The sequence below is a fragment of the Quercus lobata genome, chromosome 11 (assembly GCF_001633185.2).
Source record: "Quercus lobata isolate SW786 chromosome 11, ValleyOak3.0 Primary Assembly, whole genome shotgun sequence".
NCBI lineage: Eukaryota > Viridiplantae > Streptophyta > Magnoliopsida > Fagales > Fagaceae > Quercus > Quercus lobata.
Genome location: NC_044914.1, coordinates 40,093,586 through 40,120,228, shown reverse-complemented (window position 1 = coordinate 40,120,228; position 26,643 = coordinate 40,093,586). Strand labels below are relative to the sequence as shown.

Below are 26,643 nucleotides of genomic sequence, written 5' to 3'. Positions count from 1 at the left end.
GACAGAACCAAGGCCTTGCATGGTCCTCGGACTCAAGCCTATGGGGAAACCAAGTACAGAAAAGAAAAAACTACAAGTTTTGGATAGAACCAAGGCCTTGCATGGTCCTCGGACTCAAGCTATGGGGAAACCAAGTACAGAAAAGAAAAAACTACAAGTTTTGGACAGAACCAAGGCCTTGCATGGTCCTCGGACTCAAGCCTATGGGGAAACCAAGTACATAAAAGAAATCTTATAAGTTTTGGACAGAACCAAGGCCTTGCATGGTCCTCGGACTCAAGCCTATGGGGAAACCAAGTACACAAAATAAAAACTGTTACTAGAGCATTAAAATCCATCCGAAGAGAACTTCTCGTTAACAGTTGGGTCAGTCTTTAATTGCACGGGTTCCCCGGTCTACCCTCAGATCCCTAGTGCCAAAGGGGCTGATACGATACGGCACAGTATGTTGTCCCAAGGGCACGATCCAAGTCCATCGCTGTTCGGCTGCCCTCTCGGATATTCGTCTAGCGTGCATCACGCAGCGCTCAGCAGCTATCTCGGTTAGTTCCATGAATTCAATCTATTGAGGATTACCATTGTTATACTTGATAGTATTTGCGAGTTTAAACGAATAAGGGTTTGTATTAAAGTGTTCTTCCGTCCAGAATATTGTTAAAGGCATGTTTAGACTTAATATTCAGACCCAAAGTGATTGTTGCAAAAAAATATGTATAAAGAAATAAACACATCTTTTATTAAGACAAAAGAACAGTACAGTGTGCAATAAAAGCTGAAACCAGCTTACATTAGAGTTAACTGCGTAAGCAAAAGAAAAGTACAAAAGAGTAAAGATGATGCCGAGGAGATATCTCAGAGGAGAGGTTGGCTACTGTTCCAAGATGTCGTCTAAGGAAACTATTCCTCGACGCTTCTACATGCCCATAACTCAGGCAGCCAAAGAACCTGACCTCAGGCTAACACCATCTACAGAAGAGATGCAGGGAGCTGGCAGTTGGGAAGCCCCCGCAGAAATTTGCCTGCTACAAGGCAGACAGCGCTGATGGCGGAAATTCCTTCTTCGGGCATGCCAAAAATCTGGCATGACCAGAACCTGCTTCGGATTTTGACTAAAAGAAGGAGAAACATCCTTTCCCCTCTCTCGAATTGAAATATTCTCTTGAGTCTACGCCTCCTTGGCCTGTACCTCACTATCTGGAGTCTCAGGAAGACACAGCGCTTTTGTGGCAGAGAGAGCTCCTTTGCCCCAATCCTCGCCTCAAACATGATGAACTAAGAGAGGAGACTGAAGAATTTGTGTGAAAGTAAAGCAACCTTCTCTCCTATTTATTTAAAAGAAGAGGTGATGGCATTTAATTCACGCAGCGTCCCAAGGAACGCTACAGACAAAATGTCTCCGGCTCGATTTCCAATGCCGTCTGCAACCCTGAGATTAAAGGAGCCTCGTAAAGGCGCACCTCGAATACTGGGACGCCAAAAAGTACCGCGTGACCAAAGACTACGGAAATGCCTCTAAACCTGTGGGACTAATAAATTCGCGGCCCAGGCCCATTCTGCATGGAAGCCCACGGACTATGGCCCACACGAAGGAATAGACGTTACCGAGGACAACTTTCTGCTCGGCAACTTATGAGACACCTGAGGAAAGACCGGAGCAAAGAGAAAAAGGGAGGGCATAAAGTTTTGGACAGAACCAAGGCCTTGTATGGTCCTCGGACTCAAGCCTATGGGGAAACCAAGTACAAAAAATTATTATTGTTAAAGTTTTGGACAGAACCAAGGCCTTGTATGGTCCTCGGACTCAAGCCTATGGGGAAACCAAGTACAAAAAATTATTATTGTTAAAGTTTTGGACAGAACCAAGGCCTTGTATGGTCCTCGGACTCAAGCCTATGGGGAAACCAAGTACAAAACATTATTATTATTAAAGTTTTGGACAGAACCAAGGCCTTGTATGGTCCTCGGACTCAAGCCTATGGGGAAACCAAGTACAAAAAATTATTATTGTTAAAGTTTTGGACAGAACCAAGGCCTTGTATGGTCCTCGGACTCAAGCCTATGGGGAAACCAAGTACAAAAAGTTATTATTATTACAAGTTTTGGACAGAATCAAGGCCTTGTATGGTCCTCGGACTCAAGCCTATGGGGAAACCAAGTACAAAAAATTATTATTATTACAAGTTCTGGACAAAACCAAGGCCTTGCATGGTCCTCGGACCCAAGCTAAGGTGGTAAGTACTACTTTTTATTGGTCTGCCTTATTGTGCCAAGCACTTCTATTAAGATTATGGCAACATCTTTTTATTATTAAGTATTCTGGTCTTAGTCGTCATTGATTTAGATTCGGTATTATTGAGCCGAGCAGCACTTGCAAATTTATAAAAACAAAGAGACAGAACGTGCAAAGTGAAATAGAAACAACTTTTATTAATATGAAAAATTATTACAATGTACAAAAAGAGGCTTCAACAAGCCTATACAAAAGAGGGGCTGCCGAAGCAGTACTAACATCCACAGTACAGATAAGCCAACGATCAAGCGCCTTTTGAACTTGTCTTCGAAGTCTCTCCAATCTCTGCCTCAGTGTTGCTCATACTAAAAGAAGAACTCACTTCAAAGAAAAAAAAAAGAACGAAGAAGAAGGAAATAGTAAGGAAGAAATCAATGAAGAAGATGGAGGACATGAGTAAGAGAAGGAGGAGAAGAAGAGTGGAAGAAATGAAAAGACAAAGAGAAGAGCAAAAGAGGGAGAAGGACAGCACCAAGGCGGAACTGGTGCTGGGAAGACTATAAGAGGAAGACGGAGGAGGGCACCAGTGAGCAAGGAAAGGGAGAAGCAGAAGCACTTCACCCCTGCCTCAACCCTGACTCCTAACACACCGGTGCCATGTTAGGTACGCTCGTGAGGAGCCGAGTGGTGCTGATATTGGGTGTTCCCGACTCAGTCACGCCAAGAGTTCGACGTGACGAGCCCCTGCTTCGGATTTTGGCTGAAAGAGAGGCAGGACAGATCTTAAGTCTGTGCCACCCTTGCCCCGATCGAGCCATTTCAAGCTTTATCGGAACATGGTGTTTTGAGGAGGGGCATGGTTTCTTCATCGTTCGTTATGGTAGGCGTGTATTGATAGGGCGTATAAACAAACGGGCTAAGCAGGCGCTAAAGAAGACTACGGGTTTCAGATCTTAGAGGGAAGGAGAGGAGTCTGCACGAAAGTGATGGCCTCCTGCTTGCCTTCTTATAGGAAGGGCAGAACGGAGGGTATTAAATGCATTCAAGTTTCCCAAAAGAATCTGAAGAAAAAAGAGGCGTCCATTCCATTTCCCCACCTTATCAGATGAGCCGCCGGACATAAATGAGCCTCGAAAAGGGGATTCATTAAGGACGCGTCTGGGACAGCCAAGCGGCAGGAGTAGATCACGAGCAGATTAAACGGAATCCCTAGAAAACCGGCTAACCTCCTGGACAGGTGGAAAACCGCTCACATAAATGCGGGATTGAACTAAGTAAGCCACGTTATAGGCCCGGGTTCGCCAAAACCCTCCTTCCCAACCCGGAAGTCGGATAGAAGGGTTTTGAGGGGCTATTGTGGGGCCCAATAATTTAAGGACCAAGCCCAATCGCTCCTGGAAAACCTGAAGGCCCAATCCGAGGAGAGCTGCGGCCCAAGCTTTACATTACCGAGCACGAAATAACTTTGGAAGGCAGCCGATGACAGTTTAGTCCTCGGCAGATCCAGAACCCCATCAGAATTAAGGGGTAAAACTGGTATAGGGACGAGTTCGTAAGGAGATCCAAAATATCTTGGAGAAGTTACCCTTACTACCCTTCCAGATAAGACCCAACACATGACAGAGCCGTACTCTGCAGCCTTATTAACCATCCCCAACAATTCTGGGATTAGACGGATGGGACAAGTATCCGTCTTGCAAAGATTGACCCTACACGTGGACGAAGGACAATTAACGCAGAGGAGTATAAAAGAAGAAAGTAAGTAAATCTAAAGAGGACCCCAGCCCACCTTGTGAAAAAGAAAGATCACATGGGGAAGAACATCTCAACAACACCGGACTTCACTGAAGAAAGTCCGTCGTTGGATAACCGGGGTAAGACCTCAATGGTCCTCGGATCAACTCCGAGGAGTCCCATTCCATAGGATACGACGTCCTAGGGCTTAAATGTTCAGGCCCAACTCCTTTTTCTACCTGAATTCCTATAAAGCCAGGATCGGACATCGCCCCGTGATCAGCGGCTAGCTTTTCAAGCCCACTCTCTACAAATCATATTGTGAGGGATCTTTCGTACGCGAGCCCAACATCCTTATTGGGCCGCCAGAGAATTGTGTCCTTACAGATATCAATTTATGTTTTATGTATGTCTGTTATTGTTAAATATATGTGATTTAAGCTTTTAGAGATTTTTGTAAGTAATTTGAGCTTTTGTGTTTACTTGTTTTGTTTTTCATACAGTGCGCATAATGTATTCATACATATTTCAAGAAGGACAAGTATTGTTGTGTTCTAACTTCTAAGTGTTATTGTTCCTTCAATCCGTGTCATTACGTGGTTTTTAGGATTGTTTGTAATGGATACAACATATTTTTATTTGTAATTAATGTCATAATTTAATGTGTAATTAAGTTTTGTCAAAAAATTTGCCGGATATTGTTAGGTTTATAGGTTGGCAAATTCCACTTGTAATATTAATTAAGTTTATAATTAGTTATTATAATTTTGTCAAAGGCCTTGTAACTGAATTAGCACTTCCCCATGTACAAAGTGTTTGGTTCAACTAAAAAGATTTTATGAAAAAACAATTTACAGCATTACAAGTGTTTAGGTCAACTAAAAAAACCTAGTCAACTTGAAATCATTTTCCCTTTGATTGTAAAATAGAGCTGGTTTTGGTGTAAAATGAAATTTACTTTCATTTTCCCTAATTTTATTTTCCGCCTCACTCATTCAAACCAATGAGAGACTTGAGTTAAGTTGAACCAAATGAAGGTGACCAATCAAACCAGTCTTCGCAACACACCCATAAGCCAATCAGACAATCGTGACCCAATCAAGTGACCTACCCATGAACCGATCGGACCATCGTGACTACCCAACCACTAACGCCAACCACTATGACCACCCACCCAACGAGATCTCATTGCTACCTCTATATCGAATTACCAATCTTGTCATCTCTGCCTCAAGCTTGTCTTCATCACCTCCAAATTGAACCATCAATCTACTCATGAACCTCTCTCTCTTTCTCTCGTTTTTTTGGGTTTATATTGGAATTTTCTATTATAATATTTGTTTGGAAGTTGGGAGAATGTGAGAAACTAGTAGAAAATGTATTTTCTAGAGCATTTTAAAAAATATAACCAAACCTGAAAATATTTTCTAGAGCATTTTTTTTAGAATGCAACCAAACAATTAAAAATATTTTCTTTTTCGAAAAATGTTTTCACTTGAAAATATTTTACACCGAACCAAACACAACCTAAGTATCAAAGATGCAACTCAAAAAAAGAAGGAAATAAAGACTTTGATTGCCATTCGATCAATTCAATCAGTTGAAGCATAGTTTCTTTAGACTTTTGGTTAAAGCTCAATCAATCAAAACTAGTAACCCTTTATTAACACATTAGGACACCGAACCAAACACAACCTAAGTATCAAAGATGCAACTCAAAAAAAGAAGGAAATAAAGACTTTGATTGCCATTCGATCAATTCAATCAGTTGAAGCATAGTTTCTTTAGACTTTTGGTTAAAGCTCAATCAATCAAAACTAGTAACCCTTTATTAACACATTAGGACTCTCTCTCTCTCTCTCTCTCTCTCTCTCTCTCTCTCTCTCTCTCTCTCTCTCTCTCTCTCTCTCTCTCTCTCTCTCTCTCTCTATATATATATATATATATATATTCGTAACTCCCATAACCTTTTATTTTACTAACACGTTTTAGAGTATGTTTGGATACCGTTTATTTTACTAAAACTAAAAACTTATTACTGAAAATACTGTAAATAAAGGTAAAAATTGGTTGAAATAGTACTGTAGGATCCATGAATAATAAAAAAAAGTAAATTGAATAGTAAAATAATTTTAATTTTTAATGGGTTCCCAAATGCACATTTAATCCAAATAAATAACAAAATTATAGGAAAATTTTAACTTTTATTTTTCAATCAATAAAATGCGCCTCTCTCACACACACACATACTTTTTGTTAGATAAAAAAACTAGAATTTTTTAGTATTGAATATAAAACATGGCTCCTTTGGACTGTTCAGTGCTCAAAGTGCACTACTAGTCAGCAGTCACTCCTCGTTATCGGATTGGTGTGAGTGTGGCTCCCACAAAAGAACCTCGGCCAATCAGTGAGGAACAAATTTGCAACCAAGCTGATAGTAGCTGTTAAATTTAATATATTATTACCAGAAACCGGAACAAATTTGCAGTCGGCATGGCACCTTCTGTGGGACCTATCATATCCACATGGAGTGGACTGAGTGTGCCACAACTGCCTAGCTGAAAGAGCACCAGAAGATTGTTTAATATAAAGTTTCTTTCTTTACAATCCTTCAAAGACATTGCCTAGCAATGGAGAGTTGCTCCCTACATTCACAAACTGTAACCACAGTTCCATCTTCCCCATCCCTAAGTGGGTTCATTGAAAAACCTTTTGTACATGGTCAGCTCATCAAATTTCCCTATTCCAAGAGATACCCACATGCCAGAAAGCTAAAATTTTTTAATGACAGAGCTCAAGCCTCAGGTACGTAGTTATCTTCCCACATTTCATTCACTTGTGAATTGGGTTTGTTATATCATGAACAAATGGGCTTCCTTGCCATTGAATAAATTGTCATCATCTTTTTTTTGATGAATAATGTGGCAATCATCTTTACTTGTTTCACATCTTGCATTAGTTGCCTGTGTGTAGTACTTCTCAATCGACCCCTATAAAGTTGTTTCCTAGTGATCCAATGTGTTCTGCAGACAGATGTTCTAGATAACATAGATTATATTGGTGGACAGGTAATTTAATGGCAGTTGAGCATTATGTGAAGTCATAGTACAGGGAGTGCTGACCTCTATACATTCTGCTAAGATTCAGAAGAATGGTCATATTTTTTAAATACTTTAGGGGAAGTCTCCAACTTGACTAGGTAGGGTGTTTCTATATCATGTCAATGAAGGAGGTCCGAATGTAATTTCCCTTATAAAAATAAAAAAGAAGAGAAATACACTTCATGTGGTGTAAGTAAATAAGCATATGCAATGTGCAGATACAATAATCTAGTCCATATGAAAATTGGCTCTTTGCGTGTTTGTGCGAGAAAAAATGAAAATTAATAGAAGATTTGCTTCTTTGTTACTTCTGATGATATCATTGGAAGTTTAAGCAATGGTCATCTGTAAATATGCACTGGTCAACACACAATTATGCTTTTGTGTTGCTGAACTTGATACATACTTGATATGTGTTTGTGTTGTGCATAAACACAAACTGTTAAATGAACTGACAGAGTTGTAAGTGAAGCATAAGTGATGCAGATCATGCTGCTGCAAGTTCCTGTAACAATATTACTTGCAGTTATGTGACTTATGTCTTTGACCTACATATGAAAGAGAATTATTTTGCCATTTCTTCTCTCTCTCTCTCCCCCCCCCCCCCCTTTTATCTAGGATGTGCTGATGTGCCAAAACAAAACATTATCATTTTTATTCATCATCCATTCCTATGTGTAATTCTTGTTTTTCTACAAGGCACAACAAAGGTCCGGTCAGAGGCAGTTGGAGCGGTGTCAAAGAAAGAAGATTTGAAAGATGAAAATCTTGTATTTGTTGCTGGAGCTACTGGTAGAGTTGGTTCACGAACAGTGAGGTTACTTTCTGCTTCTAACTTCACTCTTAAGTAAAATTATTTTTCAACTTGATGCCCGGTATTTAAAACTATTAAGCTGTTGTAATCTTCTTCAGGGAGCTTTTGAAACTTGGGTTCCAAGTCAGAGCTGGCGCGAGGAGTGCTCAGAGAGCAGAAACTCTTGTGCAAGTACAAGTTTGATTGTTAATTACAATATTCTACTACCTTTTCTCTAAAATATATTGGTAATGAGAAAATAGTAACTTATTGCAGAGTGTTAAACAAATGAAGCTAAATGTTGAAAATGCAAGTGATGGAACTCAGCGTAAGAAAATAAAGCTTTGAAAGTTTCACTTTGATCTCTGTGTTGTTGCTATTTACTTTTCAAAACTTGGGCAGGATATGAAATTGCCATTTAATAAGATATGCTCTTATAGTAAATAACAGGTTGTTTTTGGTCTTTAGCCCAGCTGTAGAAAAGCTTGTACTTGTGGAATGTGACCTAGAGAAACAAGATCAGATTGGGCCAGCATTAGGCAATGCATCAGTAGTCATATGCTGCATTGGTGCCAGTGAGAAGGAGGTCTTTGATATCACTGGACCATATCGAATCGACTACCTGGCTGCCAAAAACCTTATTGATGCAGGTGAATGAAGATGCTGCTGATCATAGCTTTGCATGAGCTAAGTAGTTTGGGCTAACACCCACCATAGTTTTGCAAGATCGGGCTAAAATTTCACAATATATTATTCTGTAAGCCCTAAAAGAAATCTATGGAAACAGAAGAATTAAATGGCCTAGAAGTACTTGAATCACAGGATTTTCTAATTAATTCTTTTTAATAAATCTGATATAAAATTTTGGATTTTCTCTTATGGAATTATGCCTACATCAGATATACCAGCAGGACTAAACAATTGACATTCTGGCCAACTTGTGCATAATTCTCACTTGACCATTTTGGGAAAGATAACCTTTAAACCATAGTTAGTTTTAAGCTGCATGAACTGTGTATTGTTAAGCCCCTGGTCATGAATCATCATGCTCCAACTTGGCTTGGCCTTGAGATGGAATGGGCTTCTGAACTCAGGCAGGGCCAAAAAAACGGGTTATAGTATCTTCTTTTCGGGGACGAAACCTAATTGAATTATACATGTGTTTATATATTTATATGTACACACATAAATACATTTGAATATGAATGCATACATGTATATGTATGTGTTTGCTTAGAAGGTATTAAGTGAAAATTTCATATTTTAGAAGAAAGGACTAAACTAAATGTATAGGAAAGGTTCTTGATTCAATTTCTTTTTTGGACTTTTAAACATGTTGAGTTTTAATTAGACATCATTATTTCATTTAAGAATATATAAAGTTTTAATTAAAAAAATTCTCATACAATATTGACTGCTCTAAAGATTTATGACTTTTATATAAAAATTGTCTCTATAAGATATTTATTGCTTTATTCTCATTTTATAACATAATTTTTGCTTCCTTAAAAGTCTCAACCTCTATTTTGAATTTAAAAGATCTGAACATTTTTTTGTTGTTGGGGAGACGAGCGGGGGAGAGGGAGTTCAGGCCCTGCTTCTTTGTTTTTTTGAAATCTATTATTTGGGAAGATGGGAAGGAAAATGCAGTGTCACTGTGTCAGTTGTTTTTTCATTTTGAGAATGAAACTTGATTAACCAATTATATTTTCTTATAAGCTTGAAAATGCAAGAATTTTGATTACTTCTTTTACCATGCAGCAACTGTTGCCAAAGTTAAACACTTCGTTTTACTTACCTCACTGGGAACAAATAAGGTTGGGTTTCCTGCTGCTATTCTGAAGTAAGTCGTCCTCATATTTTGCAGTATGTTGCTTATAGTCATTATTAACGAAGAGAATTATATATACCCCTCTTCATTAGGTTTCTTATATCAATTGTTCTTCTCTTCTGCTTGTAGTTTGTTTTGGGGAGTCCTGATTTGGAAAAGAAAGGCAGAAGAGGCACTACTAGCCAGTGGACTTCCCTACACTGTGGGTGTAAATAATATTAAGTGCAGATAAATTTGTCAAACTATGGGCGTTTTTGTTGTTTGATTACTAATTTAATAGTTTTCTTCAGATAGTGAGACCTGGAGGCATGGAGCGGCCTACTGATGCCTACAAGGAAACTCATAATATAACCCTCTCACAGGAAGATACTTTATTTGGTGGCCAGGTGTCAAACCTTCAGGTGCTCTTTCTATACATTTTTTCCCAGTTTACAATAATAGTTTAGCCTTGAGCACAACTCTTAAAATGATTTTTTTTTTCTTGGATTGATAACTCGTAACATTGTTCAATTCATTCAGTATTCAACAAGTCTTCTTCTATGTGAGTGAAGAATGATTAAAAAGCTATATGAATGTGGTCGTGCCAATCAAATAAATATTGTAAGGGTGATAGCTATGTTGCCATACACTTTTACTTTTGAGGTTTGAAAATTCTAATCCTTAAGTAGAATCACATTGCAATGACCATTCACCTTATAGGCTATTAAGCTCAAATTGCAACAAACACAACAAAAATATTGAGTAATTATAAATAGATAGAATTTTGTGATTTGGGGTTAGGAGGCGCGCATTCACATGAACAAAGGAAATAAAACAGTCACACAAGATAGCAAAATTTATCATTGTCAGCCAACTTCAAGCTTATGAGTTATGTCCATGGGCTACTCTTAACCAAAATCCACTATCAACGATAAAAATTTCAGCTGCTCTCAATCAAAACTCAAAAACAAGATCAATGATTCACCAGCCACTAGATTGATGAAGAATCTCTCCAAATTCTCACAAACACAAAATAATTTACAAACATCACAAAAAGACAAACCCGCAATCCAAAAGCCCCAATACACCCAATAACTCTTTCTCACACAATAAACAAACACTCAAATTATTCTTCAAGTAACCTACTTCATGTTTCTTATAAGAGTTTTCTCTTCTCCCCATGTGGGAGGACCCCCTTGTGCCAAAGCCACCAAATCCCTTGCAACAATGCCCATTTGTAAGACTTCAATTCTTTTCCTTAATGGGCAAGGAATACCCAATTACTTCTTCAACAAAACAAACTCTTTCCGTCCATATCAAGGAGAATCATTTTCTTCCACACCAAGGAAAAACATTCCTTCCACACCAAGAAATCCTAAACCAAGTCTTATTAGGAATTTGAACAAATTTCTAGCATTGAAATTTATGTTTATTTATCTGAGCAGGATATAATTGAAAGTGTGTCTGGTCTTTACGATGTTATTCCTTTCTTCTCTTGTTCTTTTTTATTTTATTTTATTTTTAAATATTTCTTTTGCTTAGGAATTCAAGAAAATAATTGAAATTGAAGGTTTGGGTCATAGTATTTTTAAAATTTTCTGGGGAATATCTTGAATTAAATTTAAATGTTGAGCCTTTTCAAATTGGAAAACTCAACTCAACTGATATTGCATGTTATGTTCATTAGGAAGAAAAATTTTCAATTATTGACAAAATAGTGAAACAGAAAGATCAAATGCTAAAGAGTCATATAATTCTTCACATACTTAGCGTCATTTCCAGACCAAAGAACTTATTGCAAGTCTAAACCTGTGACTTTTTTTTTGACATTGCATCTGTTTTATGTATTCTGGATGTTCCTTCTTACTACCCGTGCATGTGATATTCATATACTGCATTGATCGATCGCTCGGTACAGTGTCGTGTCATATTTTACTTGTATTTTCAATATGCAGAATTAATCTTGACATCCACATCTATATTTGGTCAAAGAAACTTGTCACTTTCCCATCAACAACAAAACCAACTTGCATTGATGCAGGTGGCAGAGCTTATGGCAGTCATGGCCAAAAACCGCAGCCTTTCATACTGCAAAGTAGTGGAGGTAATTGCAGAGACAACTGCACCATTGACTCCCATGGAGGAGCTTCTTGCAAAGATACCATCTCAACGTGCTGAAATTTACTCACCAAAGGTTATTTTCTTGCCTAAGTGAGTGAAAACACTTATTGTATTCCATGGACATCAAACATGCTTGAAGGACTTAATGATTGGCTTGAGCTACTGAAGTGAAAATTCAAGCTCAACAGGACAATACTTTTTAAATTTGACTGCTAAGGGTAATCTAAGCCGAATGTGTTTTATAATTTAGCATTTCTACAGTATTACTAGAATTAGATAAGTCATTAACTTGGAGGGCTAACCCGAACTTTTGTTTATGGTTTTGTCATTAGTGATATGACAACTTTCACCTTTCTCTCTATCCTAAGTCCTAACTCTAGTGCTCAAATGGTATAGACTTTCTGCTACTCTTCTTTTTCAAGCATCGCCTTTTGAACTTTTGTGAAAAGGAGAAAGTATTGAAAATCCTGAAGCAGAAATGGCTCCTGTATAGTAGCCTCTACTCCATATTCAGTCAGGAGATGATCAATTATACTGGGCTAAATCCATATTAAGATGATGGTATAGGAATCTTAATGGACAGCGTGGATCAGAGGTCCAGATTCTACTGATGACCTATGGCTTGGGGGCGGGGGAGGGGGGTGGGGGTTGAATCATAGACAACTTGCCTTGACTAGAATTGATGAAAGATCAATCAATTGATTTACCTCTCTCATTGGATAGCTCAAATGAAAACTATTGCTAAATACTTTAAGAGCCCAATTCAAAGTTTCTTCTGGTTTCATCAGGAATCAGGTGCTGCAGGTGGGCCTGGTTCATCACCATCTAAGACTGTCGAGTCCAAGGAATCAAGCACTCCCATCAAGAAAGATCCTTCTGGTGCAAAAGCATTGGCAACAGAACCACTCTCTCCTTATGTTGTGTAAGTAGATATATTTCGTCTTGCTTATTGTATATGGAATATGATATATCAGTAAGAAAGAGTGAGTTGATCCAAGTTGAGGGAAAAAAATGTAGAGGAAGGCCTAAAATCACATTAGTAGAAGTAATAAAAAAAATGACTTGTCAATTAAGGGAGTAATAGAGAGTATGTATGACTTTAGATAGAATAGAATAGAATGAAGAAAAAGAATACATATGGCATATGGCCAACCTAACTAATCTATTGAGTTCCATAGCCAACCCCACAATTTTGGCACTAAGGCTTTGTTTGTTTGTTTGTTGTTAGCAACCTCTTATTTATCTTGTCTTTCCCTTTTGCCAAAGCTATGAAGGCTCAAAACCACCAACGTCCCCTATGCCAACCCCAAGCACTACTGCCAAAGCCACCAAACCTAGTTATGTAGATGCTAAACCAGAAGTGTCAAAGTCCACTCCTTTACTGGAACCCGCAGGAATCATCATTGAAAAAGAACCTACTCAGACTGAAGTGAAGAAACCAAGGCCTCTCTCGCCTTATACATGTTAAGCTCACATACTTGACATCATTTATTCTAGAACATCTCCTTTTTCTTTGATATGTCTATTTGACAAAAGAGATTGTTGGATGTCCCAAAAATATTTATTAGAGTCATCAAATTATGTTTTGCTGCCATTGAATATCATCTCAGAGGACTATATAGAGAATTTTCCATAGTTAAAAAGATTGAGATATCTTTGAACATCTTTTGCATTTATACCAAATGTATGTCAAACAGTGTAGAACTCTGACCACTAAATTAGTTTGTGGGTCATAAAACACATTTCTTGTCATTGTTTTTATTGTCTTTGTTGTTTCCGTTGTTATTTTACAGTTATGATGATCTGAAACCACCTGTATCTCCTACTCCAACTCCACCTGTTGGTCAGAAAACTATAAACATTATCAATGATGTACTTTCAAAGCCTGATACTTCAGATACTGAAACAAGTGCAACAGGGATGAAAACTGGCACCACTGAGACAAAACCTGCCCCAGAAGAACGCCCAATTAAAAGGCCTCTTTCACCTTATGTTGCGTAAGCCATCTCTGATGCTTTCCTGTTGAATGATATACATGGGACAAATTCTTATGAGCTTATTTAATTTGATAGTTATGAGGATTTGAAGTCATAATGGTTAAATGATTAAATTCACCATCTACTATTGATTTAAACTTTTAGGATAAGTGGTTATATATCTTAGTATCAAAGAAGTGATTCTAAGGTCGAACCTTGTCTCCACTTTACCTCATATTTAAAAAGTTAAAAATCCCACATGTTGGACCTCACTTGTTAGGGGAGAGTCCATGCCCACATATGAGAGGGAGTGTCAAAAATTAATTAATTAAAAGTTACTCTTTCCTATTAGTTTAAGTTGATTCTCAAAAAAAAAAAGTTTTTGGTATAAGTGGTAATTTATCATTCGCCACCTAGTTCTCCATCCCCAACACAAAGTGGTCCCAAAGTAACACCTAAGGTGCCTCAACACCAGTACAAGTTGTTTCACCATCTACTGGAGGCAACTATGTAGCAAAGACCATTGTGACTGCTGTTGTTGAAAACGTTCCTCCACAGAGTTCAACTTATCATGATTCACCCTACCCTGTGTAAGTCTATGATCACTGTAATTATAAAAGTAATCTGCTACTATACTCTACACTTTTAAGGATGCAGTATACAGTTTGGTAGTACAATTCTTCTTCTTTAGATCTCGTCTCCTTTTTGTTCAATCTATAAAGTAAAGGCTATACGTTTAAGGTCCATTACTCCATTTGTTCTTTTAAGACCATTACTTGTTAAAAATGCATGAAAGAGGATTGCAGTCTACCAATAAGACTTAGTTAAAATATTTAAGATATAAAAGCAAAGACATAATAAATCCAGACTTTAAGCAAATTAGTTACTGATACTTTATCTTTTCAGATGACTTCTTTGTGCAGCATATAGACCAAACAAGTGATTGTGATGATCCTCAGTGATTCAAGATTAAGATGATACCTAATTGTTCCCTTCAAAACATAGGTTTTACAGAAATTTCCCCTGGTTGTATCCCCCTCCCCCAAAAAAAAAAAGTCTTCTGCTAAATTATTTGCATTTGCCTAAAGGTTGAAGTCAATATTTTGTTATCATTTCTAGGATCCTTAGTCACTGGACAAACTGTCAGAGTGATTAAGTTTGTGTCCAGATTTATGCTTGTAATATAAATTCTGTTTTATTTTCTTATCAGCCATGATGAAAAGCCTTGAGCTCCAGGCTGTGGTTTGATATAACCTTTTAGTTTTTTATTTTCCTTACATCTTACTCTTTCTTTTATGATTCCTGCACATCATGTGCACACTTGGTTTTCAGATATGATGACCTTAAGCCTCCCACATCACCGTCTCCTACTGTACCAACTGCATCACCCCTTCCAACATTGGAGGTAGATGGCCATTCCAACATGGCTAATTTGTCAATCAACAACATAGCTCTGTCTCCAATGGAAGATAAACCAAGGGAGCAGCATCACACAGGACCAAATCCAAGTCCACTTTCACCTTTTACTATGTGAGTTTTACCTGGTTTTCCATCTTTTCTTTTTTCATTAGAAATGTTTCCATGAAGGTTGTGTGAGGGGAATTGATTAGACCATTCCACTCTGGAAATATTTTTCCAAAGCATAAATTAATACAAAATCCAGTATGTGATCATCCCAGTTGCACATAAAGGAATAAACTGTGTACTTATTTCCAGATGGACCAAGTTATTGGTGTTCACCAGAGAAAATTTTAGTTATTTAGATTTAGACCTATACATTTGGATGGTCTAAATTTGCTTGCTTTTAAACACAGTTCAAGTTTAGGTCACGGTCTATGTATGCAATCAGGAGAATAGTATATTGTGAACTGATCTTTTTTCCAATAAATAACCAGGTATGATGACTTGAAGCCTCCAACTTCCCCAATCCCATCCCCAAGGAGATCTTAGAGAAATAACTACCAATCACTTTCAACAAGGTAATAATTATAAATTTCAGAGACCCTTTTTCTATAAATTGAGTATAATCCTTTGAAGCTATAGCCCATATCACATAAGTGACTGAGTACATGACTGGAACAGAACCATTGAAGTATATCGCAATGTTGCACTGTGGAGTCTATACAGGTTTACTTGTAATTAATGAAGAGGCAAGCAACTGAGATTCCGGGAGTAGCTTCTGAGGATAATTCTTGTTTATTGCCAACGTTGATCCTTACCTACAATTATTCCTTTTCTACATTTTTCTTCCTTTTCTATTCAAGATGTGAAACAGCAAGTTCAGCTTGACTTAACTGAATAATAATAATCGATGTTTCTAATAGTTTCTTATAACATCTTTCTCTTCTTTTGTTCTGTGATACTCTGCACCTATCAAACTCCCTTGAGTTGTAAAAGATATTTAGCATGATTGATATGCAACAAACGTGGTGGTGTCAATGCTGAGACTGCCTGAGTTGGTTAGCCTAAGATTATAATTCTCTTCTCTTCCTCTTGTTCTGTGGATAATTTGCATGTTTTATTCAAATGATTCCGGGGACATTGAATCATGATATTTGTCTAGCATTCCATCTTTATTTTTTTTTTTTTGATAGGAGTCTAGCATTCCATCTATTAATGGTTTGGCTCTCAATGTCCTTATATTGATGCTCTGGTGTCTAAATCTGTTGTCTCTTCTTTTGCCGTGAGTCTATTTCTAATCTGGGATTTTCTGACAATTTGATTATAGTTGGAGCAAGATATGTTTTTCTAGCTTCCTTTCATGGCTGCGAAAATATATATCCTAAAAAGGTGAAAAATGCTAGATATCGTTACAAGCTAAACGCAAGCCTTAAATCCATAAGGATTCCTTGAATCCACCAAAAATAAACAAAAACTCAATTTTACTGAAAAAAAAAGTTGTGAAAAATCGGTTGTGCAAAGATTTAAGAATGGAAAAGAGAGAAATAAACAAAAAGAATTTGTCGTTTGACGGTGTGCCTACATCTACAAGAGCAAGCAACTAAAAACATCCACTATATGAGAAAAAATGACGTTACAACATTGTTTACATATAACAAAACCCTACTTGATGCAAATTTCCAAAATACCTCTATGCACTATAATGAGAGTAACAAGAGGGGCAACTCTAGTTTTTGACTTCCAAATTTTGTATGAACCACTGCCTGTGGTGGATAATGCACTAGTTTTTGACAAAACTGAGCTCTTTTGTAATAGACTTGTTGTTTAATGTTATTCTCTTCTCGTCATTTACCCAAAAAAAAAAAACAAAGAGGGGCAACTCATTCCACTCATCAGGCGCTCGAGCTAACCACTCATAAACAAATATGAGTCAACTCCAACAAAAGTTAACTATTCATATTCATGTTGCATGTTGCTAACTATTTTCCAAGTAAAAATAATTCTAAATAGATTCCAATTGATAAAGAATCATAATATGACTCTAATTTGACTAAGAATTCCTTAAAACACCCAAAATCAAGAAAAAAAAATCTGAAAATTACATAAAAATATCAAAAATAAATAAATGATGGATTTAGACATAAACTCTCTTTTTATCAAATCTCTCCATTGGAATGAAACTTGACCTTGGGTTTTGTCTAGAAATTGAAATCTTTTGCTTCAAATGAAAAAGATATTCTGGATGTTAAATCAAAATTTTCTTTTCCCATAAAATTAATAGATTTTGTTGTATTGATCTTTAACAAATTAATTGAATTTTATGAGAGAGTTCTAGTTAACTCAACTAGTTAAGTTTATTGTTGTTAAATAAGATATCTAAGATTCAATCATCACCTACACTAAAAATCAATTGGTGTCTTGATCTTATGATTATGAGAATTATGGATTATGAACTCACCATCTATATAACTTTAGCTGCATCTTCCATATTAAGTAAAAAAAACTAACCCCAATATAGTAACATACATTGAAAATTGAGGGCCTTGAGGCAAATAATATAAAGATAATAATATGTATTATTAAAAAAAAGAAAAAGAAAAAAAGATAATAGTCTGTGTCTGGGTTGGGCCAAATTATGAGTTATAAGCTTATCTGTTGAGCCTGTTAACGGTCCAGGTTCGATATTATCGGGTCGGGTCGGGTCGAGGTCCATATCTGAGAATTTTTGTTGTGCAGCAGTGTCTAAGGTTTCTCTGACTAAATTCGAGCAAGAAGAAGAAGATTACCCGAAAATCAGAAAATGGGTACGAATCAGAACCCAAAGGAAACGCAGAAAAATAGCTTTGGTCCCTCCTCTGCCAAGGCTTACCTCGATCCTCACTATTGGTATCTCTTTGTTTTTTTTACTCTGTTTCCTTATTTACCACTAGAGTTTTCATTAATTTCCTCAACTGCTTCTTGTCTTTTCAGGGATGAGCGTTTTTCTAATGAGGAACATTACGAGTGGTTCAAAGATTACTCTCATTTTCGCCACCTTATTCAAGCCCATATAAAACCCAATTCTTCTGTACCTTTTCTCTCTCTGTCACTGCTTTTATATATAATTTTTATTGGGCTTTTGATTGGTATTGCATGTGTTGAATTTACTAACTTTTAAGTTGTGTGGTTAAAGAATCTTAATGTTTGGAGTAAAGGGTCTAATTAAGTAATGAGTTTGAAGTATATAAAGCTATGAGTTAGGAAGGAAATTGGAGCTTAATTTGAGTTTCTGATGTTCTTGTGCAATTTATGAGCTAGTTTTGGTGATGTTTTCATGTGGGTTTTTTGTTTTGACTTGTTTCTTGTGGAAACTTTTGAATTTTGTATATGGGACTTGTTGGATTTGAATGTATCTATTTCTAGTTTGATTAAACACAGTGACATAACTTGGTATGGAGACAAGTTGCTTTTTTTGGGATTTTCTTAGTATTCCATGTGTTAAATTTACCAACTTTTTAAGTTGTGTGGTTAACGAATATTAATGTGTGGAGTAAAGGGTCTGATTAAGTTATGAGTTTGAAGTTAATAAAGCTATTAAGTTGGGTTTGGAGATTGGAGGAGCCTAATTTACTTGCTGACCCAATTTGAATTTATGATATTTTTGTGCAATTAATGAGCTAGTTTTGGTGGTGTTTTCATGTGACTTTTTTGAGTTTTGACTTGTTTCTTTGGTGGAAAGTTTTTCCTTCTGTATATGGGATTTGTTGGATTTGAATGTATCTGATTCTTGTTTGATTAAACACATAACATGGTATAGGGACAAGTTCTTTTTTTTTGGGGGGGGGATTTGCTTAGTAGTCCATGTGTAGATTTACTGACTTTTAAGTTTTGTGGTTATTGGTTTAAACTTTAAAGAATCTTTATGTATGGAATAGAGAGTCTGATGAAGTAATGAGTTTGAAGCAAATAAAGCTATAAGTTAGGTGTGGAAATTGGAGGAGCCTAATTTACTTGATGACCCAATTTGAATTTATGATGTTTTTGTGCAATATATGAGGTAGCTTTAGTGGTGTTTTCATGTGGGTTTTGAGTTTTGACTTGTTTCTTTTGGAAAGTTTTGTCTTTTGTATATGGGGCTTGTTGGAGTTGAACGTAATCTGATTCTAGTTTGATTAAACAAATAACATGGTATGGGGACAAGTTAGAGATGATAAAGTTGTGTGATGAAGGTATTGGAGCTGGGTTGTGGGAACTCACAGTTGTCTGAAGAGTTATACAAAGATGGGATCACTGAGATAACATGCATTGATCTGTCAGCCGTTGCGGTGGAGAAGATGCAGAAGCGATTAGCATTGAAGGGATATAATGGTGTGTTGATTGATATACCTACAAACTTCTTTATTTAGTAATTGCTTATGTGCCTGTATAAGGACTCATTTCTTGTTTATATGTGTTTGAACTTTTAAGCCTTAAGGTAGTCTAGTTAAATGAAATGCTTTTCTAAAAAAAAAAACTTTCTTTAGCATTCAACAAAACAGTGATTTTCATTTGAGTAGCAGTTGTTTTGCCTGAGGATTGCTGATCCTGGCAAAGCATACATTATGGAATTTATGGCTTTTATGGAATCTGCCCTTATATATAATTACAGCAAAATCTATTCACTTTGGGGGAACTACTTGTGATTTGAATGAGCTTGCTCACATCTTCAATTAAGAAAGGTTGGAACTCAGTAAATTGCATACTTAGATGTTTCTCGAAGCAAATAGAGAGACGAGGGAATTCATACTTTTCTTGTCACAAACTGTGGAATGCTAGATCTGGAGATGGATTCTTCCTCTGTTTGGACATATTTGTCAATGCTGCTGAAAAGTTTCTGCCAGTATTTTTTCTAAACAATTAGTCTACTGACAACTTTTTTCATGACTACTGAGGTGGTAAATTTTTTACGATAGTAAGTAAAGTGGTATTAGTTGTGGGCCCAAGTGAATTCAATAACACGTTGCTACAATAACAAGTTGTGAAAAAAAAAAGGGAAAAATGTTGTGCATATGGCATTGTTGTTTTATAAATTACTAAACTCAGGATTAGGTTTGGCTAAGTAACGCCTGTCCAAAAAAAAAATCTTGTAAAATGAACTTTTTGCATTGTGAAAAGATATGCTTCTTCACTTATTTATAATGAAAAAGTAAAAGAGCATTTTCTCTCAATATTATTTAAATTAATTGTAGGAACAAATTTCTTCAGTTAGAAAGGTTAATTTTTAACCTTAGTATTGTTCATTGGTTTTGTCACCTGTTTCACCAGAAATAAAGGTTCTGGAGGCTGACATGCTAAACCTGCCCTTTAGCAACGAGTGTTTTGATGTCGTCATTGAGAAAGGAACCATGGTAAACATGCAATTCGTGATGTTTTTCCTTTTAGATGTGCTGGAATTTCTATATGATGCGTTGAATTCTCATAATTATAAACTCTCCACTATGTAGTCTATAACTTTTAATTGGTCAACTATGTATTATAACTTTTGATTTTGAAGGATGTATTGTTCGTGGACAGTGGAGACCCATGGAATCCGCGGCCTGAAACAGTAAATAAAGTCATGGCAATGCTTGAAGACGCTCATAGGGTTTTGAAACCAGATGGGATTTTTATCTCAATTTCTTTTGGCCAGGTATATGAACTGATATATAGTTTTTGTTTGTTTGTTTGTTTGTTTTTTTTCCTTTCCCTTAATTTTTTTTGCTATTAATCTTAGTTCTTACCCTGAAATTATATCTCTTACAGCCACATTTCAGGCGTCCTTTATTCGATTCTCCAAAATTTACCTGGTCTGTTGAGTGGAATACTTTTGGTGATGCATTTCACTATTTTTTCTATGTCTTGAAGAAGGTTAGTCCAGATAAAGCCCAAGTCTTAAATTTTTTGTATACTTGTTAAGGATATCTTTATTATTGTGAGCCATTTTGGAAGCCAGAAGGTATTGAAGCATTGTCTTGTTTTCTCTTGCCTTTGACGTGTGTATGTTTTGTTCACTATGGCATTTGAAAAGAATTTTTAATCAGGCATAGAATCACATTTCAATATTTTGCTTTTCTATAACTTTTGGTGATGCCTTCATCTTTTGTCATGAATCTATTCTGGGTTAAATTTTTGCTGTTGATATGTTCTTATTGGATTCAATTCCAACGGTTTTAAACTATTTATAAGTCAATTAAACTCTTTGTGATGTAAAATGATAAAAATAACATGTTCCAGGGAAGGAGATCATTGGATGGAAAAGTATCTAGTGAGAGGGTCCAGCCACCATCAATTAGTCTACTTCATGAAGAGTTAGAAAGTGAAGATTATATTTTCCGGACCAACATTGATGAGATGAATTCTTAAAATCAATTGTATTTTTGCTCTATTTTTCCCCCCCTGGCCCCTTTTTCAAATTTCCTTTTTGTAACCTCGATTTGATTTAATCAAAGTAGACACTTAAAACAATATAACCATCAAAACTATAGTTCTGACATCTGTGTGATATTGATATGAATGCGAAGAGTAAAACCATCTCAAGCTGATGCTGCTATGGCATGGTATTGCCAAAGCTTATGGGTTCCTTTCTAATTGGTGCCTTTTTTATTTCTTGTCGAAAATTTGCAATTCAATTACAAATCTTAAAGCTGTCAACGGATTGTTGCAATTAGTTAAAGATCTAGATTATATTTCCCAATCGTTTGAGATTCATAGATAGAACCAGGTTGCTTAAAACTATTGCCAATTTCGAGTCCCGAATGGTGGTTCTGGGATGTGTATAATAACCGTGCTGTTCACAGCAGAAAGCCGTCTCTGTCAACGGGTTACAGGCTAGAATTTTAGTGCCATTCAAAGTGAGCAAAAACAAGAACAAAACATTTTATGGTAAGGCCTTTTTAAATGTGAAAATCCAGACATGTTGTGCAGGTAGCAGCCTTAGAAAACCATGTAGAATATGATTCATTACATAAGGACCAGAAACCTTTTAAATCTTCTTCTTCTTATTATTATTAGTATTAATGTTGTTTGTTTTAATCATTAGGTTAATTAAGGAAGGATAAGATTTAACGCATTGAACTTTCCATGACTATGATTTTTATCTTTGTTATTCTTAAAAAAATTCAAACAACTAATGGAAAAGTAATTGTGGCTGAGGCAAAAGTGAAAAGAAACAGCAAAGACTACCCCCTTGGTGGAATTAGGAAATTGGGATATGACACTCAAAAGTTAATGGATTCGTTCTTCTTTTTTAAATGATTGGATTTAACTTTGAAGCAATTATTTCTCCTCCTTTGGAATTGGGACCTTGTGATTAGTTGGTCACTTGGTTGACACCGTGGTTTTGACTTTTGAAAGGAAAAAAGGCAATAAAAAAAGGGAAAATAATATAATAATTCGCTAGAGGAAGGGCTTGAACCTTCGACCTTGTGGTTAACAGCCACACGCTCTAACCAACTGAGCTACTCCAGCTCTGACATACACCCAAATATTAAAATATTTTTTTGTCGTCAACGTATTTGCATAATATTTTAAATAAAAATTATATATATGTCTTTGGACTTTTTTGAGAAGGTTTTGTTTTCCCTCGGTTTATTTAGCTTATTTCACCACATACAGGATTTTAAAATCTCAAGTATTTCTTTTATATAGTTGTAATATAGCCTTAGCTTATTTGATTCTTCTTTTTTTCTATCTAACTCTCCTTCCCATTTGTTTTATAAATTTGTTTTGTCTTGCTGACAAGCGACAAGTGTTTCTCACAAGAAGCAGCACAGACCACAGAGGCATTTGCCTCTCTTTCTCTCTCTAGTGAATGCATCGTTGCTCCACAGCCACAAGTGTGTGAGTGAGACACTTTCTAATTGAATCATAGTAAAAAAGACAGGCACACAATATTATGTGTATTTTGTTATAATAACACCATTGAATGCATTCTATCATTTCTATGTGAATCTTATGGTTCTTTTCTTTTTATTTATTTTTAGATGAAAAAAGGACTTTTCCGTCTTATTAATATATGATTGGCTGGTTATACTCCTTGAAATCAAAGTCTACAATTCTGTCCTTAAAACTTTTAATTAATTATTGGAGGGTGTCAACCCTGACGACACTAAGCTACAGTGTCTGTTTTCAGTTTCAGAGCTCAATCCAGTCTTTTAATTAATTATTGGAGGGTGTCAACCCTGAGAACTAAGGGTCTGTGGAGCTTAGTCGGTCCACCAGTAAGAAAGAATAAGTCAATCACAAAGCTCTAACTCAAAGCTATTTGGTAAAGAAGATCAATCAAGCTCAAAAACCCTCCACCACTAGTGCAGTCAGCCAAAGCGCTTCCTTTTAGAGCATTATTATTGATGGTGCTAAAAAGTCATATTCTTATTTTTAACACCACCAATTACAAAACTATGGTTGCATTGGTGGAGCCAAAACCAGATAATTTGGCTTCTCAACTACAATGCACAGCTACTTTTGGCTGTGCATTGTAGCACAAATGTAAAAAAAAAAAATATATATATATATATATATTTTTTTTTTTTAAGTTGTGTTCACATTGGTTCAATTATTTAAATAATTTTTTTTTAATCTTTTCTTTTATTTCCTTCTCTTTCAGTCATTCTTCCTGTTGCCCTCTCTCTCCTCAAACTCCCTCATTTTCTCTCTTCTGCCTCACTCCACCTTTGTTGATTTGCTGCCCAGCCGCCACAAACCCACCTTGCCGACTCGTTGCCCAACCACTAGCCCAGCTCCAATCCACCCCTAGCGCCGACCCATCTCACCAATCTCCCCAGCTCTGACCCATCTTGCCGATCTGTTACCGAATCTACAGGTACTTTCACTCAGCTCTGTCCCTTTGTCCCTTTTTCTCAATTTGCATTTGGGTCTTTGTGTGTGTGTGTTTCTTTATGACACTAAAAGCATGGATTGTCTATGTTTCTTGCATCTATAGTAATAATTCCTTTCCAATTGTCTTGAAGGTTACATCCATGGGTTGCTCTTTGTTTTACAAGTTGCTTCTTGATGACTCAGATGAGGATGAGATAATCAAAGAAGTTGCTTCTTGGAGAAACAACTGCATTACAAAGTTTGAAAAAAATTTGTTATTGCGGTGGTTGATGTTTTCTTTGAGAAATACTTGAGAAAGCCAAACAACAAAAACATTGATAGATTGTTAGCTCATAGCGAACGTTGGGATTTTCCATATATGTTAGGTTCAATTGATTGCACATTGGAAATTGAAAAATTGTCTAACTGTATGGAAAAGTCAATATTGTGGTCACATTCATAAGCTTACTATTATTTTAGAAACAGTAGCATCATATGATCTTTGGATATGACATGCATTTTTTGGGTTCCCTAGGTCAAATAATGACATTAATGTGTTAGAGTAGTCTCATATATTTTCTGAGCTTGCACAAAGACGTGCTCCTACAGTTAATTACTCAATCAATGGTCATAACTACACATTGAAATATTACCTTGCTGATGGCATATATCTAAAGTGGCAACATTTGTGAAAACAATCCCAACTCCACAAGGACAAAAACGAAAATTATTAGTAACAGCCCAAGAGGCGTATAGGAAGCATGTTAAGCATGCATTTGGAGTGCTTCAAGCACATTTCACAATTGTTTGTGGACCTGCATGATTTTTCCATCTTGAAACACTCCAGGAGATCATGAAAGTGTGCATAATTCTCCATAACATAATTGTTGAAGATAAACGAGATGATAATGAAGTGGTAGACTTGGATTATGAACAAATTGATGGAGTGGATGATCCTCTTATACAAGTGTCACGTGAACAAGCTGATGGATTTATGGCATACATTCAAAGTTATGAACGCATTAGAGATCGAGAAATTCATTCACAACTTCAATCGAATTTTGTTAAACATTTATAGCAATTGCAAGGCGAGTCATAAGAACCTTTTATATATATATATATATATATATATTTATATATTTATATAAATGTTGAGAAGCATGAGTCATAGGAACTTCAGCGTCTGAATTATTGATGTGAGTTTTTGTTGTAATTTGATATGAGTTATGTACATGAGTAATCTATGGACTACATTGTTCCAGCTATAATATGTGTTCCATTTTATATGTTTTTTAATAAGATTCCTTCACTTCATAGTTTACATTGTTCTAAAATTGCTTCCTGATGATTGAGAAATTGTTTTAGTAAAAAAAAACTTGTATATTTATAATTTGGGTTTAAAAAAATATTATTGTTACACTAGACAATTATTTGTTATCATGTGGCGGTGGCGGCAGTGGCGATGGCATTGGCGATGGTGGCGATGGCGGTTGCGGTGGTTGTAATTGTTGTTTATTGTAGTGGATATATTATTTTATTGTGTTGTCTATATTATTTTATTGTGTTGTCTATATTATTTTATTGTATTGAAAGCTAAAATAAAACCACTGATATTGGGTATTTTATAAAGTAAAAAGGTAAAATAGATAAAATAGCTTTTTGTGGTGCTAAATAGCTAAATTTATGGTTCCATTAATGTGGAAGTTCTTAGCCAACAAGATTAGGGCAATGAACAAGGCATGAGCCTTCCTTATTGAATTTGATTGCTTGTGGAGATCAAGTATATCTCTAATCACCTTAGCATTTAATGTTGACACTTACTGTCAATCGCATTATATTCTATTTGACAAGTGTTGTACTTTGCATTCCATAATAATAGAAGAGTGTTATCTCATGTTTTATTCTATTTTAACACGTCAAATTATACGTGTCATATTATAAGGAACTTAAATGCGAAAAAAATAAAAGTATTTATTTAGTGAGCTTAAATTTGATAAGGACCTAGTATAAAACCCTTAGTTTACCCCTCCAATACCACGGTGCCACATCAGCATTTTAAAAATAATTGAATAGTGCCTCCCACACACAATATTTCCTCCCAATTACAGAAAATCAAATCCTATTGATTTAAAAACTCTTGCTCCTACCATGGAAGAACCACCACCTACAATTCCACAAAGAACGTCACCAAAATCTGGAAAAAGAGGCGACCATTCAACCCATCCATCCAATTCCATTAATACAAAAAAACCAAAATCCCTTTATCAAACAAACCAAATCTTAAAGTTTTTCTACCCAAAATATCGCCTATGTTACCTAACAGTGGTTCGTGATGCTGGTGAAGCTACTGTTACTCCTTTTGATGCTACAACTACTTCTATTTTGCCAAAACCTTTCTTTAGTGATTTTAGAGCTTGCCTGCTATAAGAACATCTCCATCTATCTAAGAGCTTGAACAAATAAATGAACCTTGCACGTAACCTCTAAATTGAAAATCTTTTGGAGTTTAGCTTGAAACTTCTGCTTTCATTACATCTTATTCTCCTGCGGTCCTGTCGTTGTCAACCTTCCATTGTAGTAGATTAGGAGCTTTGGTTTTTTACTTGAATGGGATTTGATTTTTAGTAATAGGAAGAAAGTATTATGTGTGGGAGGTTCTATTC

At 36.1% G+C, this 26,643-nt stretch overlaps 2 protein-coding genes and 1 non-coding gene across 6 annotated transcripts; 2 read left to right on the top strand and 1 right to left on the bottom strand.

Annotated features, from left to right (window-relative positions):
* The first annotated feature begins 6,552 nt into the window (after positions 1 to 6,552).
* LOC115969496 (protein TIC 62, chloroplastic) lies at positions 6,553 to 16,234 on the top strand. 2 transcript variants are annotated; one of them, XM_031089153.1, is made up of 14 exons: positions 6,553 to 6,769; positions 7,765 to 7,882; positions 7,978 to 8,050; positions 8,135 to 8,186; positions 8,332 to 8,508; positions 9,620 to 9,701; positions 9,819 to 9,891; positions 9,980 to 10,090; positions 11,710 to 11,862; positions 12,578 to 12,711; positions 13,583 to 13,786; positions 15,098 to 15,295; positions 15,661 to 15,744; positions 15,848 to 16,234. In XM_031089153.1, exons 1-13 carry the CDS (start codon positions 6,595 to 6,597, stop codon positions 15,713 to 15,715), a joined length of 1,605 nt encoding a protein of 534 aa, XP_030945013.1. In that variant the 5' UTR covers positions 6,553 to 6,594; the 3' UTR covers positions 15,716 to 15,744; positions 15,848 to 16,234. The 2 variants fall into 2 exon arrangements, with proteins under 2 accessions (XP_030945013.1, XP_030945014.1); XM_031089154.1 differs by having other exon boundaries at positions 6,563 to 6,769; positions 15,893 to 16,234.
* Positions 16,235 to 17,879: 1,645 nt separating this feature from the next.
* LOC115969521 (EEF1A lysine methyltransferase 4) lies at positions 17,880 to 24,406 on the top strand. Of its 3 annotated transcripts, XR_004086999.1 has the most exons (8): positions 17,880 to 18,052; positions 18,137 to 18,233; positions 19,375 to 19,513; positions 20,450 to 20,532; positions 20,679 to 20,813; positions 20,927 to 21,031; positions 23,769 to 23,984; positions 24,133 to 24,406. XR_004086999.1 is itself a non-coding variant. In XM_031089187.1 (7 exons), the coding sequence occupies exons 1-7, from the start codon at positions 17,967 to 17,969 to the stop codon at positions 23,916 to 23,918; spliced, it is 795 nt and encodes a 264-aa protein (XP_030945047.1). In that variant the 5' UTR covers positions 17,880 to 17,966; the 3' UTR covers positions 23,919 to 24,058. The 3 variants fall into 3 exon arrangements, 2 of the variants coding, with proteins under 2 accessions (XP_030945047.1, XP_030945049.1); XM_031089187.1 differs by lacking the exon at positions 24,133 to 24,406 and having other exon boundaries at positions 23,769 to 24,058; XM_031089189.1 differs by lacking the exons at positions 23,769 to 23,984; positions 24,133 to 24,406 and adding an exon at positions 21,398 to 21,654 and having other exon boundaries at positions 17,884 to 18,052.
* TRNAN-GUU lies at positions 22,557 to 22,630 on the bottom strand. The gene has a single exon. It is a non-coding gene; the product is annotated as a tRNA-Asn (tRNA).
* Positions 24,407 to 26,643: the final 2,237 nt, after the last annotated feature.

Bases quoted from the DNA above. Each gene is read 5' to 3' on its own strand.
- LOC115969521 (XM_031089187.1), top strand. From the start codon at position 17,967: ATGGGTACGAATCAGAACCCAAAGGAAACGCAGAAAAATAGCTTTGGT. The intron at 19,514-20,449 runs GTGTGTTGATTG...CTGTTTCACCAG, and splicing joins AGCATTGAAGGGATATAATG to AAATAAAGGTTCTGGAGGCT. The intron at 21,032-23,768 runs GTTAGTCCAGAT...CTTCTCTTTCAG, and splicing joins TTTTCTATGTCTTGAAGAAG to TCATTCTTCCTGTTGCCCTC.
- LOC115969496 (XM_031089153.1), top strand. From the start codon at position 6,595: ATGGAGAGTTGCTCCCTACATTCACAAACTGTAACCACAGTTCCATCT. The intron at 8,051-8,134 runs GTACAAGTTTGA...AACTTATTGCAG, and splicing joins GAGCAGAAACTCTTGTGCAA to AGTGTTAAACAAATGAAGCT. The intron at 9,702-9,818 runs GTAAGTCGTCCT...TTCTGCTTGTAG, and splicing joins TTTCCTGCTGCTATTCTGAA to TTTGTTTTGGGGAGTCCTGA.